Source organism: Lichenostomus cassidix, chromosome 1 (genome assembly GCF_008360975.1).
Source record: "Lichenostomus cassidix isolate B80296 chromosome 1, HeHo_3.0, whole genome shotgun sequence".
NCBI classification, from domain to species: domain Eukaryota; kingdom Metazoa; phylum Chordata; class Aves; order Passeriformes; family Meliphagidae; genus Lichenostomus; species Lichenostomus cassidix.
In genome coordinates this window covers 29,433,585-29,451,747 of record NC_139479.1, presented here as the reverse complement: position 1 = coordinate 29,451,747, position 18,163 = coordinate 29,433,585, and the positions used below count along the sequence as shown (strand labels likewise).

General features: G+C 41.6%; 1 protein-coding gene and 1 long non-coding RNA gene across 2 annotated transcripts; one reads left to right on the top strand and one right to left on the bottom strand.

The window, feature by feature from the left end:
* Positions 1-377: 377 nt before the first annotated feature.
* LOC146444433 (uncharacterized) lies at positions 378-3,774 on the bottom strand. The gene is made up of 2 exons (XR_014850696.1): positions 3,411-3,774; positions 378-3,110 (listed from the first exon to the last, which is right to left on the bottom strand). It is a non-coding gene; the product is annotated as an uncharacterized LOC146444433 (long non-coding RNA).
* A 346-nt stretch (positions 3,775-4,120) lies between these two features.
* CNOT11 (CCR4-NOT transcription complex subunit 11) lies at positions 4,121-17,664 on the top strand. The gene is made up of 7 exons (XM_085054646.1): positions 4,121-4,591; positions 5,844-6,008; positions 10,287-10,439; positions 10,996-11,198; positions 11,938-12,140; positions 14,589-14,685; positions 17,309-17,664. Exons 1-7 carry the CDS (start codon positions 4,186-4,188, stop codon positions 17,504-17,506), a joined length of 1,425 nt encoding a protein of 474 aa, XP_084910772.1. The 5' UTR covers positions 4,121-4,185; the 3' UTR covers positions 17,507-17,664.
* Positions 17,665-18,163: the final 499 nt, after the last annotated feature.

Sequence of the window (18,163 nt, the reverse complement as noted above, 5' to 3'; positions counted from 1 at the left end):
ATGCAGAGACATCACTAAAACTCACAGTAGTTAAAGAATTCAGCAATGAACACGTTTATTCCTAAGCCACTCAGTATTCAGCATTTATGAAGCCATTCATGCAATGAAATTTTTGGTGTTTCTTAAGTGCTTTTCAAGCTGTATCTGAGATGTCTTGGCGGCTTTGAGAGCTGACTAACAAGTGAAGATGTGTTTTCATACAGTTACTTGGGAAGACTTTTAGGCATTGTTAGCATGCCAATATTGTTAATTACTCCAGGAATAACAAAATCTGTTTCTGTATTGGTGGTTTTATCTAGTCTTTTAACTTGAAGAGATGAACTAGAGAGAAAAACATTCAATTTTTGCCAGAAAGAAACACGTTAAGAGATGTATATAAAATGTATCTTCTCCTTCCTTTCTCTGATATGTTGAAATTTAAAACACACTGTAGACAGGATGGGTCACTTAAACTACTATGGAAAGGAATTTGTCTCATGAGAATAAACAGAACAATCTGGAAGCACTTTAATTCACCCTTTGACTTTAAGGTGTGATTTAATTCCTTCCTACTGTGTTCTTCCTAAATGAACTGAGGCAATAAAAGATATGCTGTTGGAAGTTGTTTCCTGAGCATTCATCCTCTTTGCTAGAAGAAACTAAAATACTTGCTGGACAGTTCTTTATTACTTTTCTCACTCCTTTCAAATGTTGCCTTTTGCTATCTATCCTTCATTAGGATCTTTTTTATAGTGCCTGCAATGCAGTTTTTGTTTCTTATGCATCATCTAAAACACAACAGCAAACAATAATATAATCAATTTTAAGAAGGAAAGACAACTTCTACAGTTAAATTGCACAGCCTTGCCCTTAGCTCAGGAAATCAAATCTGACTGTTCTCCTTTGGCTGTGGATCTAATTTTCCAGTAACAATTACAATCCATCAGAGGCTGATGTTCTTCTAAATACTAAACAAATTGCATGCTAACAGTCAAATAATTTTGTAAAGGTTTATTTGTATTTGCAAAGAGCAACCTGACAAACTAGATTGCCTGTGTCACTTTTAGTCTGGAATCTCTGTGACTATGCTAATATGTATTATCTTTAATGAACCAATAGGGCAGAGTTACACAAAGGGACTGAGTCAGAAATTTAAGTGTAGCTGCAATCTCTTCATCCCTCTTTAGGAACTCAAGGCATGATTTTTATTGAGGCTGTTCCCTAAACTCAAACATAGAAAATGACAGGTGTATTTTATGCTTGTACTGACCATTTAATAGGTATTCCATAGGCCATCTAAAAGAAATGGAATATGCTCAGCCTACTTCCAGAGGAGCTGTTTTGCAAAGGAAGAAACCCAAAGTCTTCCTTTTATACCGTGAGATTGTGCTGCAGTGAGGCATCTCCTGCAGAATCTGACCCCCTGGACCCACCAAAGTGGCTGGGGCCTCAACCTTCCTCCCTGACTGTAATTTGATCCCTTTCAGATCCAGCCAAGAACTCATTTTATTCGAGTCTGCACTAGCACTACACACTCTCACTTCTTCATGACAAGTTTTGAGCCCAAGAATGTCCAACACACTCATGTGTACATAAAGTACAGCGCCCTGTGCAGTCACAAAAACACTCTTTTGCTTACTACACTTCATGTCTCAAGAGCATTTTACCCCACCTTTTTTTTAGATTAAGGTTTTTCCCACCCTGAAATGGTAATCTGCTTATTAATCATTGTGACTTCTAAATTCCCTTTGTCAACTTGTCCTTGTGCTCACCCCACTTCCTATTAAGCATCCCATCTTCTGAACTGTTAGCTTTCCTGTTCTGACCAGAAACCTTTTAATTTGGATAGAGGGCTTTCATATGGCTGCATCAGTGAGCACGAGTCACACAATTTTTTTACTATCTCAGTCATCAGGGAAACTTTTTATTTCTCTTAAGGCAATTTCTGCAGTTCTGCATCTGTTATTCCAGTAAGCACAACATCAAAAAGCAGATTATGTTTCTGAAGTCTGTAAGAAAAGAAAGAGCTTTCTCTTTCTAAACATTTCTTCTTTTTGCTTTGCTGTCTTCAGCAGAGTTTGTTATTAGTAGCAGGCTGTACAAAACACACCACCTGGACAGAAGCATCAAGCATCCACCCAACAAGCCATTCCTCAATTCAAGGCACAATTTTAGATGTGATCATTTCTCAGCATAAACTTCATCCCAACACTAAACAAATGCAACTTGTGTCAGCACATCAGAAACAGAAAATCTGCTGGTTAGACTCTGCATTCCCAAATTGTCCAGCTAGCCCTACTGCACACACACAGAGTTTACTTCCTCAGCTATTTGCAATCCTTTCATCTTCTTCCTAAATCCTACAAGTAAAGTCCTTGCTGTAGTTGTGAGTAAACTCTAAATTGGTCTAAGCTTTCAAGAAATCCTTTGTTTCCTTGAATATGCTAACCATGCCAGAGAGCTCACTGGCGTCCTCTTCTATCTGCTTTACTGTTTTAGAAGCGTATGTTGCAAGCAGACTTCTCATTGTGATCCAGCCCACTGGTGAGTAATTGCTCTATGAACAAGGCTTTCAGATCTCTCCTCATCTGGCTTTAGACCTTGTTTTTCTCACAAACCCATCATTATTTAACAGCTGTATATGTATGTGAAGCCTTTACAACTCTGGGAGTTGGGCTTCTTTCCCATCAGAAATGTGAAATAGGGAACACCTCTATTACTTGGTCTATATGCACAACACAAGCCTTCAATTTATATTTTAGAAACTGAATCCCATCTGTTACACCAGTATGGCTATCTGGAAAGCCAAGATCTTCAGGGTGACTTGGGAGGAGTACTACTACTAGAAGAATTAGTGCTTGCTCTCAGGACATCTTAAGCCCTTCTCCTCTAAGCACATTCCACAGAAATCCCTTCCTCCAGGCCATGGCCTCAGCACTTCTTCAGGCTACACCTGTGACTTGCTGTCCCATCAGATGCAGTTCCACAGGATAAGCTGCTGAAATAGATCATCACACTTAACAGGGATGTGCTTCCAATCCCTGACTCCCAGACACACATTACTGCTGCTCATCATCCTCCAGCTCTGCTGGGAGCCCACCAGCAAAGTAGATATTCTCATCTGAACCACACTGTGGAAAAAAAGGGCGAACATCATCCCTTCAGAATCACAGAATCAATTAGATTGGAAAGGACCTCTGAGATCATCGAGTCCAACCTGTGACTGAACACCACCGTGTCAACTACACCATGGCGCCAAGTGCCATACCAAATCTTTCCTTAAACAGCTCCAGGGATGGTGACTCTGCCACCCCCCTGGGCAGCCCATTCCGATGTCAAATCACCATTTTTGTGAGGAAATCCCGAATGTCCAACCTAAACCTCCCCCTCTGCAGCTCGAGGCTGTGTCCTCTTGTCCTGTCACTGGTTACCTGGGAGAAGAGGCCGACCCCCAGCTGGCTACACCCTCCTTTCAGGTGGCTGTAGAGAGCGGTAAGATGCCCGCTCAGTCTCTTTTTCTCCAGGTTAAGCAACCCCAGCTCCCTCCGCAGCTCCTCACAGGACTTGTGCTCCCGACCCCTCAGCGGACCCAATGCACGGTGTGATTGTTCCGCCCTTAACAGCACGGCCACGAGGTGTTCCTCGGCCAGGAGAAAAGCCCTGGACGCACAGCAGGGCAGGGAGCGGGAGGCAGCGAATAGGGCCCCGCGGCAGGCCGGGAGCAGCCCGGCCCGGGAAGCGCCGTTCCCGGCGCGGCGCCGCCGCCATCCCATCCCGCTCCCCCCGCTACCATTCCACCCCGCCGCCATCCCATCCCGCTCCCCCCGCCGCCATCCCATCCCGCTCCCCCCGCTACCATTCCACCCCGCCGCCATCCCATCCCGCTCCCCCCGCCGCCATCCCATCCCGCTCCCCCCGCCGCCATTCCCGCTCCCCTCGCTCCCCCCGCTGCCGCCGCGCCGCTCACGTGAGCTGCGCAGAGGCGCCGCGCGCTGCCGAGCGCCCCCTGCCGGCGCCGCGGGAGCGCGCAGCCGCAGCCGCACCGCTGCCCCGCCCCGCCGGCGGCCCGGACCAATCCCGGCCAGCCCCGGCCGCGCGCACCGCCCCGCAGCCCGAGCCGGAACGCCCCGGGCGCCTTTCGCGGCAGCGCCGTAAAGCGCGGCCGGCGGGGAGCGGCGGGGCCGGAGCGGCGGCGGTCGCGGTCGGATGCCCGGGGGCGGGGGCAGCCCGGCGCCCGGCACGCAGGGGGCAGCGGAGGCGGGCGAGGCGGCGGCGGGCGGCAGGATGAGCCTGTCGCCGAAGGAGCTGTCGAGCCTGCTGAGCATCGTGTCGGAGGAGGCGGGCGGCAGCACCTTCGAGGGGCTCTCCAGCGCCTTCCACCACTACTTCGGGAAGGCCGAGCACTTCCGGCTGGGCTCCGTGCTCGTCCTGCTGCTGCAGCAGCCCGACCTGCTGCCCAGCCCCGCGCAGCGCCTCACCGCGCTCTACCTGCTCTGGGAGATGTACCGCACCGAGCCGCTCGCCGCCAACCCCTTCGCCGCCGTCTTCGCCCACCTGCTCAACCCCGCGCCCGAGCGCGGCGGCGACGAGGCGGAGCGCACCCCGCTGTCAGGTGCGTCCGGCGCGGCGGGGAGCGGGGCGCCGGGGTGGCGGAGGAGCGCTCCCGGAGAAAGCGCTGGGAATCCTGCACGGCCAGCCTCTCTGGGCTTGCTGTCAGCCAGGCCGCTCGCCTGGACCTTCTCGCTCTCTACAACTGCCTGAGGGAGCTGGGGCTGTTCAGTCTGGAGAAGAGAGGGCTCGGGGGAACCTTGTCGATCTCTACAACCACCTGCAAGGAGTTTGTAGCCAGGTGGGGGTCGGCCTCTTCTTCCAGGCAACCGGTGACAAGACAAGAGGACGTAGTGTAAAGCTGAGCCACGGGAGGTTTAGGTTGGTCATTAGGGATTTCCTCACAAAATGGGTCATTATACATTGGAATGGGCTGCCCGGGGAGCTGGTGGAGTCACCGTCCCTGGAGCTGTTTAAGGAAAGAATGGACGTGGCACTCAGTGCCCTAGTCTAGTTGATATGGTGATGTTCAGTCATAGGTCAGACTCGATGATCTCAGAGGTCTTTTCCAACCTAATTGATTCTGTGATAACACGGAATTTTTTGGGAGAAAGCCTTCACGAAAAGCTGGAGGTGATAGGAGGTATCTGACAGCTTTAAAGCAGTGAAACAAATCTCTTAGAAACACATGAGAGTGAAACACTTTTTTCCTTGTCAGTAAATATGAGTGTGACACCACCAGTGTTGAGTAAATCAGTTTCCAAAAAAAATAACCTGTTGGAGAGAATCCAGAGGGGGGCCACCAAGTTGGTTAGAGGGCTGGAGCACACAGAAACAGGCTATCCCGAGAAGCTGTGGCTGCGCCATCCCTCCAAGTGTTCAAGGCCAGGCTGCATGGAGCTCTGAGCAGCCTGGTCTCAGGAGCAGGTGTCCCTGTCCATGGCAGGGGCTTGAAACCAGATGGTGTTTAAGATCCCTTCCACCCCAGGCCATTCTCTGGTTCTGTGAATTTTGATATCAGATCATACTTAATAGCTCACTGGTTGTTCAGATTGGAAAGTGTGTGAATGAACCACCGTGAGTGACTTAGCATCAGTTGTCACGTTATAATGTGTAATGCTGATCATGTAGTGCTGTATTTGAAAAAAATACTGCATTGAAACAGTTTTGTATGTGGTCACACAATCTAGCTGCACCTACCTTGCCATAAATAACAGATCAGTTTGTGTCTTAGTTTTGCTTATTGTACATGAAGAACATGGAAACAATACTCCTGCACTAAAAAATATGGATTGTTTTTCATTGTGTCTCCACAGGCTTCTTGCCTCCCATAACTCCTCCAGAAAAATTCTTTCTTTCCCAGCTGATGCTAGCCCCTCCTAGAGAGCTGTTCAAGAAGACTCCTCGGCAGATTGCTGCAATGGATGTGGGGAACATGGCCCAGTCAGTGGATATCAGTGGGCTGCAGCTGGCATTAGCGGGTAAGGAAGGTTTGTGGCTGTGGTTCTCTTATGAATGGAAACTCTAATTGTAACGTGACTGTGAGTTACCTGAGAAGCTCTCGTCTGTCCTGAATATGAAGAAATTTGAACTATGCTTCAGGGTCTTCAAGCCTATGTTCAAGCACTTAGAGAAACTTCAGGCAGAGATTATATCCTAACTCTTTTATCCCTCCTTAACAAGTAGTTTTTCAAGCATATATGTCATTGCCTAAAAGCAAGATTATTTTGTAAGTATAGGAAGATTTTCATCTAAAGCTTTGTGGGCTTTTTCCTAGGGATGGCCCACTTGTGGGGGGCAGATTTGGTGGTTTTTGTTTGCTTTGTTTTAGGTTTTTTGTGTGTGGATTTTTTTTTTCTGTATTTTCATCTCATTTCACCCTTTGCATGAGAGAACAAACATAACTCTTTAGCTGCTGTCACGTACTGCTTCTTCAGCTGTGCTTGGAAAATTGACTATTATATCTTCAGTTTATTGCAAAGTCAGACCTTGCAGTGTTAGCTCAAGAGTTGAAAAGTGATCCGGTTTTACTAGATTGAAAAGAAAAACAACACGATGCTTATCCTTTGACAGGAAAACAGGAGGAGGAATATTATTGTTCATGTCACATCTGGAGCTAATATGAAATACTATATATTGTTGGAAACAAAGAACCAGTTTAAACACAAAAAAAATCTCATTTCTCTAGATATGAGCCAGTAAACCTGCTTGCTTGAGAGCTGGCAATCCCAGTTCTCTATATGTGTACAATGTGATTTATTGCTCTGAGGTTGGGCACCATTTAAACTTTCTCTGTCCTGCAGTTGTATCTTGGTATTGTCATTTTTTTTTCCTGTGGACTCTGACATTGACTTGTAAAGCTGTGGTACACTGTCCCTTGTTCACAGTCTACAAATGTCGTCTGGTGTCTCCCTTAGCTACTATTTCCAGACTGTGGGATTGTTTGAAAATGCAAATTGAACACCCTAACATACAATTGTGGGTGAGACAAACCTTTCTGGTTCTTGTGTTGATCCTATCTTGTCTGTTTTGTACAATACCTTGGCAAATTCCGATTTTGTGAAGCTTCAGGTAACTTTTGGTTTTCAGTGCAAGGCAGATGAGGTGCCTTAAGAAGCCTTGATTTTATTTTTAAAATTTTTATTATTATTTGTTTCCTTCTTGGTACTGTGTTTGCTTTCTGAATAGTTTGTTCTCATTAAAAATTAAATCATAGATTCACAGAATGGTTCAGGTTGGAAAGCACCTTCCAGCTTCACCCACCATGGTCATGGACACCTTCCAATAGACCAGGTTCCTCAAAGAAGCCCCATTCAGCCTGGATTTGAACACTTCCAGGGATGGGGATCCACAGCTTCTCAGGGCAACCTCAAAACTGTGGTTAGGTGAATGGGTACTCTAGGCCACATACTTTATTTTAATATAGAAGACAATGATGGCTGAAAGTAGAATACAAAATCATCAATGGTGCTTTAATGAGTTTTATATAATTGTTTACATAATCCAGTAAAAGTGCACGGTTACTTACGAGCAGTTGTAGAAGTTACGTAACAAAACCAGCTGCATCTGAAAAAGCTCTATGCTGTCTTTCTCAGACTCCTTGCTTTAGGTCCCCAGAGTAACTGCCTGCTTTCTAATCACTTTCTTAGAAGATAAATCTTTTGCTTGTTTTAAAATCATAATGCTTTTTCTGTCTGTGTTTTGTGTCTTGGAAAGTTTATGATTTTTTCACAAGTCTTCTGTATATTTCTCCTAATGATTCAATGTGCAGGATGATGATGCTAAGATGCAGTGGTGGAGGTGTTGTATTTACACCCTTGCCCTGGGATGTACAGAATGTAATGGGTGTAACACTTGGTAGCTCTTCAAAATAATTGTCCCTGAGATGAATTCAGGGCTGCTCAGAACAGGATGATTTTGACTTTCTTTAGCACATACCTGCAAAATCAAATGAAATAATTTAGAAAGCATTTAATTTTTTTCTATCAGTTTATCTCTCCTTTTTTTTTTTGTAAAGGAAATAAAAATATTTCTCTTCCGGATTGGAGCTCACTGTGACAGTTAATTTTCACTCCTGTTCTCTTCTTCATTTGGTCTACAGAGACCTAATTCAAACTTTGGTACTGCCCTACAAGATGTTTTTGTTCATCTGGTTTGCTACCCTATCAAAGAAGTGATCTTTTTTTATAGTTGCAAGGATGGGTCTCCTGGCAAAGTGCTCCTAACTGTTTGCTAGCTCTTATTTGATCTGGGAGTAATTGACCTGTATTGAAGTAAAACTTTTAATACATTGTAGAGCTTTCTTTAAGAATCAAAGAAAGTTTCTTTTTACCTGTAAAAAAGAAAAAAAATAGCTCCATAAGGGAACCTAAGGATTTGTTTTCAGTTTATTTTTTTAATTTAAATGTCTTAGTTCAAGATGCTGAATTAGTTTCTGTTAATCATCATGTTCTAATTCTTACTTCTGCTTACCTGAAGCTGTTGATTCAGCCCTAATTCTTGAAGCAGTAAGGTTGAACTTCTGAGCTTCAATGCATATAAGTAAGAGCTCAGGCAGGCTTCTGAAATCAGTGAATTGAAATATCATTCATCACCTAATCTAATATCACTAATAATTTCAGATTATGAGGTTACAAACAAACCACTGATGGATTTAAGTTCTAGACTATAAATGACATCACTGACTGATGGATTTAAGTTCTAGACTATAAATGAAGAGATAGAAAATGGACACCCAATGCCTCTCCCCCACTCCTGAACTTCATTTGTTAAATCAACCCTTCTGTTCAGAGGCGAAATGAAAGTACTCAGGAAATGAAGTTTGAAACAGTTGCTTAAGTAGAAGATACGTTTTATAAACCAGCGCATTTGGACTTTGCCTTTAAAATGGGTTTTTTTTAAGTAACTGAAAAGTATACTAGTTGTTGCCTTCGCTAGAAAAACATACCCTGCTGGGCTGCTTCAGTGAGCATATATGCAAGTGTTTGCAATATCTGAAATAGTTGGATAAAGTAGGACAGAAAGCCAAAAAAATTAACAGCTTTGTTTTCATGACCCTTTTGTCACTCACAGTTTTTTGGCATCTCTTGCAGATTTGTTTGGAGTCATATGAAACAGTTCATGTGTGTGGGCAGCTGGGAAGGGTTAACATGATTGCACAAAAAGGAGCAAGCACACTTTGCTTAGAAGTGTTAGGGTACACAAAATATGACAGCACTCACTCAATTAGCCAGGAAATTGTGTGGTCCTTAGTTTCATCTGGAACTTTTTCAAAGGATTTCTTGTCTGGTACTAGCAATTTTGGACTTCACATTGCTTAAGGCCTAATCTGTTGTTTGGTGTTCTCTGTTAACAGGGCGGGGAGAGGAATGTCAAGTGGTGTTCTGTAGTGGGGGTTTTTCTGGTTTTTGTCCTTTGGAGGTTTTTTTTGCCAAAGCAATAGAAAACAGGATCTCTCAAAATAGTACAGAGAACACAGAAGATCAGCTATTAGGTGTTCAGATTCAGAAGAGCGATAGATTGTTGGCGGAAGGGCACATAAAAATCTGGAAATGCAAGCAATGAGGCCCATATTTTCTTTTTGCTCAATTTCTTCAAGTCTTCAGCTGTATATACTAACCTTAATATAATTTTTCTGTAACTTGCTTATGTTCTGTAATTTGGCTTGTAAAGGGACACTTTCAGCTCCTTTCAGGTTTGATTTAATGATGATATCTGTAGAATCACATAACAGTTAAGACTCCGTTGTTTTCCACTGAAGCAGTGACTCTGGCTTGACAGAGAATGCACAAGCAGCTCAGGCAGTGCCACAGAAATGTGTTGGGTAAATGTGAATAGCTGACCTCAGATCTAGTATGACCATTATCGTCTGTAAATGGATCCGTATAGATCTTCCACTTTCCACCTCTGAGAAGTGAGTACAAAACTTGATACAGCACGTGAACACTTTCAGGAGTAGCATGGGAACCTACTAATGTGCTGCTTTTAGATGTAGATTACATCAGTTATGTTCCTTTTCTAAGGCCAAGACTATGTTTCAGATTAACTTCTATTCCTTCTTTATCCTTGCTGCATACCTCTGTCCCTTGTCTGTCAGCTGGCACTCAGACTGCTGACTGCTGGACACTGTACTAAATTTCATGTTGATATTATCTGGGTTTTTTTTGAGCTAGTTCTTTTCTACAGCTGCTTGTTTCTCACTGCTTTTAGCATTCCAGGCATCTCCATTCCAATTTTATGGTTTAATATTCTTCTTTCAGAACGTCAGTCCGAGTTGCCAACACAGAGCAAGGCCAGCTTCCCCAGCATTCTCAGTGATCCTGACCCAGATTCTTCCAACTCTGGTTTTGACAGCTCTGTTGCTTCCCAGATCACAGAAGCATTAGTGAGTGGACCAAAGCCTCCTATAGAAAGTATGTGCATTTTCACATCTTTGTTTCTGTAACTCACGACATGCTGTGTTATTATACTTCAGATAAAATGTAATGGAATTCAGAAGTATTTTCAAGGCATGAAATGGAAATTAAGGTGAATGAAAGTGCAAAACTGCACCAGGCTGTCTCTAGATCAGATTCCATAGTGTTCACATTTCCAGACTTTTAGAAATCTGGAATCTCTCTTCAAGCTCTTTCCCATGTCATCTGCTGAATAACAGATACTAGTCCCTGCAGCAAGATCTGCATTGGCTGGTAACACCTCCCAGGGAAGCGGTTACTGTGGAAGGGAAAAAGACCATAGGATCAGTAACATAGGCATCTGAAATGAGGGAAAAGAGGTGGATGTAAGAGTATCACTAAAAATCAGAAATAAATGTTTTTCTGGGAGGCAAATAGTATTCTAATGCTGTTCTCAATGTTATAATAGCTTAAATAAATAGGTGCTTTTGGGGGGGTGGTGTCTTCTTTTTTAACTGATATAGAACTGAGTAGACAAAGCTTAAGAAAACATTTCACATTGTTGCCATTTAAGGTCACTTTCGACCAGAGTTTATTCGACCACCGCCTCCACTCCATATATGTGAGGATGAATTGGCATGGCTAAATCCAATTGAACCAGATCACACAATTCAGTGGGATAAGTCAATGTGTGTTAAGAACAGCACTGGAGTTGAAATAAAAAGAATCATGGCAAAAGCTTTTAAAAGTCCTTTGACTTCCCCACAGCAAACGCAGGTAAGGATGATGCACTTTCGTGTCTAAAATGATTGTCTAAGAAGCTATTAACTCCTGTATTTTAGAAAACTTTAAACACTTTATTTGAACTGTGTTTGGATTGAGGAAAATTTTAAATTCTAAAAATCCAAGAATTTTGACTTGAATTTGTCTGAATAAGGAATAAAATGTTTATATCATTGACTGGATGTAGTTACAGTTGATCAGTGAGTGGCACTGTCATTTTTCTGTGTGGAAAAATCTTCAGATAACTAAGTTGCTCATGCTTCTGTGAAAGCTTTTGATAATTATTTCAGAAATACCAACAATGAAATTTTTTTTCCCTCAATTTGATATTATTACTCCTGATTTCAGTGGGCTTTTTTCATAATTATTATGCTGGCACTGTAAAACAACCTTTATTTGCAGTACTCTTTCTGACAAGAGAACTTGAAATTGAGATTTCCTTCCATGGGAAGGGAAATTAAAGAAGGCTGAAACTTTTCATGTGGAATTTTTTTCCTTCCTTTCTTTGCCACCCACTGATGAAAGACTCCTAAATGCATTATTGAAGTTTTTATGGGCACAGTTGCCTGTACATAAAAATCGTAAAGTAGACCTCCAGCGCTTTTCAATAGAGAAGCCTAAATACAACAGGTTATCATTCTCCTGGATCTTAGATGTATTATTGCAATTTTTTTCAAGCAGTAACATTATTAGTTGAGGAAAAACAAAATGAGAATTTTTTTTTTCTTCACAGCTCCTTGGAGAACTGGAAAAGGACCCCAAGCTTGTTTACCATATTGGTCTCACTCCTGCCAAATTGCCAGACTTGGTTGAAAACAATCCTTTAGTAGCTATAGAAATGTTGCTGAAACTAATGCAGTCTAGTCAAATAACAGAGTATTTTTCTGTCTTGGTCAACATGGACATGTCCTTACATTCAATGGAAGTTGTAAATCGGTGAGTACAGTCTCAAATCTAGTAACATTTTGTTGAATATGTAAATAAATAATTGAATATAAGTTATTAACTAATTGTGAAGCTGGCCACAGGGCTGTATTTAGGTGCATTCCAAACACTACCAAAAGCTATAGGAATAGAAGAAATAGCTAGTCAGGTTACAGTAAAAGAAAAGAGTATCAAGCTGTCATTCCCTTTTCAATTTCTTTATGCTGTATGTTGTTTTGGTTTGTTAAATGCTGTTTTAATAATAATTTTCAGTGTGTTTTGATTAGTCCTGCAGAAGAGGAGGAGTGTGCTGTGGATTTGTTGCTTTCTGTGACTACTGGTCTGCTTCTTTCATAAAGGCTTTGCTTTGCTTATCCTGTAGATCCTTATTGGTGGTGCCTGTTTTAGTCCACACTAAGTTTATAGAGTTAGCTGTTGGTTGGTATTAAAGAATTGAACCTTTCAAACATCTTCAGTGCTAAGTTGAGAGAATACTGCCAAGTTTTAAGTTCCTTTTAACAGCCTTGCTATTTTAAAATATTACTGTGATGTTAACAGCTTCTTATTGGCAGCAGAAAAATTGCAACGGGAAAAAACTCCCACAATTTCCCAGGCAAAAGATGTGATGATGGTGGAGGTATATATTACATTTAATATTATTTATAATTTTACAGAATTGTTTAAATTAATATAACTTTATACTAATTATTTATAGCATACCATATTAAGTGTGGTAAAAAGCACATTTCTTGCATAGGTGCTTTGCTAGTTAATCTTTCAGTCCCTGCTCCAAGAACAGAGAAATTTATCTTCTTTAGAAAACACTGTGGTACTCTCTAATATTAGAAACACTTTGCTACTCTGCAGAGAATAGGGGAATACATATCCTGTTATGCATAACTTCAGCTGGAGTTGATAACTACTAAAAAATTTTTTCAAATTGTTTGATATGTTCAGCTTAAAACAGTATTTAAAATGGTGTCATTTAAAGGAGGCTGTCCCTGCAATCTATAAAATACCTAAGTATTTTTTCAGCCCTCAGGTAACTGGTTAATTTACAAATTTCACTAGCAAGTGGATGTCCTATGTCCCAGGAAGCTGCAAGTTTAGTTTCGGACTTGTAAAATAACCAGTTACTAAATGGGTTTGGTTTTGAACTGTAGTGACTGTCACCTACTGTAATGGGTCACAATCCAGTTGTTAATGAAAAATTCATGCTCTTTTCCCATACTTAAAAATCAGCCTGATCCCTAGTTTCTGTCTTTTCTTTCAACTGAGGGAACAGTTTTGTTTTATTAGGACATCTGTAAACATTCATTTTGATCCTTCTTGAGGCATGCCTGTGTGGGAGATAGACTACAGTGGGACAAAGGGCAGTTATTGTGAGAATCCTTCACAAACAGTTAATGCCACTTGGCTAATCTGCTTTATTGCAACTTGCATTCTTGATGCAGCTTAAGTGAATAAAAGGTGCTCTTGTTAAGTAGCTGCCCTGCTGTATGTTCATGTCCTGTTTTCATTAAGAATAACTTCTGCAGATAGGTACAACCCATTTTCTTAACAGAATGCTAGCCCCTTAAATGGGAAAGCTTCTCAGACAGCTAATTCCCACAAATTTATAGAAATACATCTCCCACTTGCTTCTATTTCTTGGCAACTATTGAACATGAACTACCAAATAAGCCTTGATCAGCAGTCCCTTTGAAGCAGAGTTGAATTGCACCTTAAATATGTTTTGATTAAAAAAACATTTCTGAAATAAATCCCTCCCTACTGGTTGCAGACTGACAGCAGTTACTGCCTTGAAGTGCAGTATTGCACTTGGAGAAATTGCACAATTCACAATTGCAACATGGAGAAACAGTGGAAAGATAAGACTTTTTACCTGTGTCCAGGAGAGCTACACCACCAGTCAGGCATGCTGGTTCTCCAACAGCATAGCTGCCACAGGAACAATTTTTATCAAACTGCAAAGTGACTCAGTGAAAACAGGGAGACACTGATTTTTTTAAGAGAAATAAGACAAAATATTGAAACTGCACTTGAAACTAAAACATGCACCTTTTTCCCCTATTACCCCCTTCCACTACTTGAGATAGGACTGATTTGAGTTACTTTGGTCAGATACTGCTGTAAGCTTGTGGCAGTTCTCCATTTAGTGCATGTTGTTATCTTATGAGAGTTGTATTGCTCTTTCAGTTAAGAAATAGTGGCAACTCAAATGTCAGATGTACTGGAAACCAATCTAACTTAGCTTCTGTACTGTCAGAGTTTAAAAAAGTTTTAGACTCTTAATTAAGAAATTTAAATGACTAGAAATATGTCTGGAAGCTGTCAAAAATCAGCTCTGTATGACAGGACCAGGAATAAACTCATATCACAGGCCTAACTCATTTGTTTTGCTACAGAAACACTAGATTTGTAGCTTCATAAACCACTGGATATATTTTATTTGAACAGGCTCACTACTGCAGTTGATCTCCCACCTGAATTTATTCATCTTTATATCTCCAATTGTATCTCCACCTGTGAACAGATTAAAGACAAATATATGCAGGTGAGTGCTTCAATAAATTGGTTAGGAAGTGTCCCATATATTGCTCTGTGAAATACATGCTGTGATTTTAATAAGGCTGATAGCATTAAGTTACTCTGTTTTACCACTTTATTTCAAAGGCATCTTTTTTTTTCCTAACACACTATGCAATTCTGTATAGAGTTTAATAGACAGTTCTTCACTTTTTTATAAAACCCCACAAATAGTAACTGTTCCCTGGTTTTCTGCAGACATCATAAACTTCTTCCTGGCAAAACTGCAGTTTTATGTGACTGGGGTTCTTACATGCAAAAGGTTTATCTGTCACTCAGTGAGCCTTTTTTTCACCTGCAGTATTAGTTTGCATTCTGCTTAGTTTTAAGCTTCAAGTTTCTCTTCTATGCAAGTGTGTCTGCCACTTCCAGATCTCTGAGGCGATGTTATAAAACTCACAGGGCAGTCTTGCTCTTCAATCGTGAGACTTAGCATCTTGCAGATCTCCTCAAAGACCTAAAAACCTTTTTTCTTCCTAACACACTCTCTGCTTCCCAAGCCCATCACACTTGCATGCTGGTACTGAGGAAGTTGTAGCCACTGCAGGGATCCCTGACCTGCAGGGTCAGCTGAAGCCTGAGGAGGTTCACACACTTTTGGCATTCAGGGTTGTCTACATGCTGTGTGAGGTACTTCCTTCTCTCCTCAGCTGATCTGTTGGTTTCACCAGCTGCCCAGAACTTGTTTTCTTGGGTGTGTCATTGGTGAAAAACAGTTCCGTGTCCAGTTTGTCCAAGGCTTTGTGAATCCCAAGTCCAGCCTTAGCATTTTCCTCTTGATACTGAAGGACTGCAACCTCTTTAGTGTCTTGCAACAAGACAACTGCTCATTTCCCTTTAAGCTATTTTGATGTCCTCTAGTACCTTCTCCAGCTCTCTTATTATATCCTTAAGCTACAGAAATGAAAGTTGTGTGCAGTGCACAGGTTAGGGTTGCAACATGGTTTTAGATAGCAGCAATCCCCCCTGTGTTGTTCTCAGTCCCTTTCAGATAATGACTGACTACATGTTACCTTTCTGGTGGCTGGTGATGCTTCTCTGCTTTGGGATTCTGCCAGACACACAGGGGTGACTTGAACTGTGACTTGCAGAGTAGCTGTGCCTATTACATTTGGTAGTGGAGTAGGAAAACAGCAGCAGACCTGGGCTGCAGCTGAGAATATGCCCAGAGTGGGACACTGTGCTCAAAGGGTCTGTTGAGAGCACATATCAGCTGTGCTTCAGGCACACAGGGGACGAGAAAGAGCTCTGAGGGTCAAGGCACACATACTGATCACTAAGCAGCATGCAGAGCTTGAAATCGAACACTTTTAAATGTGTATGGGGCCTCACAGCAGCTGAGACACAAGATGTTTTGTTTGAAAAGTATGGTACAAAACTACTATTGGAAATGATCCTCAGAGGCTGGGAGTCAGCCAATATCTTGCATTTCTTCTTTTGCTCTGAGTTTCATGTTCCTGGATTATTAAAATTACTTGTGTAACTAATTTGTGTTGCAGAGAAAGCTTGTGATGCCTTTTGACCACAGTGAAGGAAATAAGTTGTTCAGTTTGTTCAGTTTCTGAATTCTCTCATTATAAGTAGCAAATTTTGCAGCAGTATGCTCAGTTCCTGGAAAAATAGCTGATATCCTATTTTCAGTGTCAAATAATCTGAAATGCTTTGGACACTTAATCTGTCCCATCCCTCAGTTTTGTCTGATAAACATCATTCACATACATAATTGCTTTTAGAGAAAGGTTTGGGTTCAACTCTTTCTCACAGTGTGAAGTATGAGAGCACTTTAATGATAAAGATCTGTTTTGTCCTTTGGGGGGGAATGTGCTCTGTGTGAAGCAGATGGCTGGTGACTGGATCTATGTATGACAAATTGTAGGTGCTGGTTCCTAAGCCTTCACTTCCAACTCCCATCGTGCTCTTCAAGGTGTGGCCTAAGTAGCCCTTAAGAGGAGCACTTTCAAGATCCTGTCTTTTCACTGGATCAGGCAGGAAATGAGCCATGAGTTCTTGCATTAGGTGTCCCCAGAATTGTCTTTCCTTCTAATACCAAGCAAGAGGGTCATCTGCTAATTTAGCAACAGAGCACATTCCATGAAGGAAGTTTTGTATCAGCTTTCTTGCTGTCACTTCTATCTGGAGTTCCTTGATGATGGGGTGATGGAAATTTTGAGATGTGAAACTTGTTCAATTTTCTTTATGGTGTTATTGTAGAAAATAAGACTAAGCAAGACCCAAATGTTGACATCATCTTCAGCTATTATCTTTCCTCTTTGCCTTTATTCAGATTATGTAATAAATTAAGTACAGTGCATAGGTAGATCTGGTGCTTCATTTGTGCATGGGATTAATCCTGAGAAAACTCTTGCATCCAGAAGTACAAGAAATATAAAGCAGTCCATTTTTTAAATACAGTAGTAGTATGGGAAATGGAAGAGAAGGGGCAGCACGTACAAAGCTTAGGAACAAGATAATTGCTGAAGCTAAACTGCTCCTGAAATGCCTCAATTGTACTGCTGAGGGCCAACAGTCCTTTAACTGGCTTGGTTCCAAACATTTATTTGGATTATGAAACCATCTCTCTTACATTTCAGAACCGCCTGGTCCGTCTTGTTTGTGTCTTTCTTCAGTCTTTAATCAGAAACAAAATTATTAATGTACAGGACTTGTTTATAGAAGTGCAAGCATTCTGCATTGAGTTCAGTCGGATACGAGAAGCAGCTGGCCTTTTCAGATTGCTGAAGACACTGGACACTGGGGAAAATCCATCAGAAACGAAAACGTCAAAATAAAGTGACTGTGTCAGTGGCAAAAAGGCCATCTTGCCAGTGTTCTTTACCAATTAATTGTACATTTGAAACTTAAATCTTTGGATTAATTATGTATTATGTTAATTACATTATAAATAGCATTTTATGCATTTGAACAATAAATAAGGCTTTTTCTGATACGCGTTTGAGTTTGTGAAATGTGTTAAGCCTTACACTGTTTTCCACTATGGTTAAACTTTGTATCACCTGTGCATGTCCTGAAATTCAGGCTGTAGTTCTAGAGAGAATATAAATGATACTTAGCATTCACACCAAATTTAAGTAGTAATCTGGCACTCACTGTCTTTGGTTCCAAAATTGTTTGTATATAACTGAAGTCAACTTGTATCAAGGTAAGTAAGTTTCTTATTTTGCCTTTTGTTTACTGTGTTAAGACCTAAGAGCTCGATAGAACTCCTGACAATGTATTCTGGTTTTGGTAAGGGAAAGTCTGTCTTGATGTCTACAAACAGCTAAAGGCTTATCTTTACATGGCAGAAATAAGCTGTTGGGTGCTGTAGGCTCAGAGCAATATTCTCTCCTATCAAGATCCCTGAGTACTTTCAGAATCATGCCAGCAGCAGTTGAAATACCACACCTATTTCATGCCTTGTAAGAATGTTTTGCTGAGGAAAGAGG

What these genes read in the sequence shown, in the direction of transcription:
- CNOT11 (XM_085054646.1), top strand. Translation starts at nt 4,186, where the DNA reads ATGCCCGGGGGCGGGGGCAGCCCGGCGCCCGGCACGCAGGGGGCAGCG. An exon ending in GCTGCAGCTGGCATTAGCGG is followed by an intron (nt 6,009 to 10,286) that starts GTAAGGAAGGTT and finishes TTCTTCTTTCAG; the next exon opens with AACGTCAGTCCGAGTTGCCA. An exon ending in TCAATGGAAGTTGTAAATCG is followed by an intron (nt 12,141 to 14,588) that starts GTGAGTACAGTC and finishes TTATTTGAACAG; the next exon opens with GCTCACTACTGCAGTTGATC.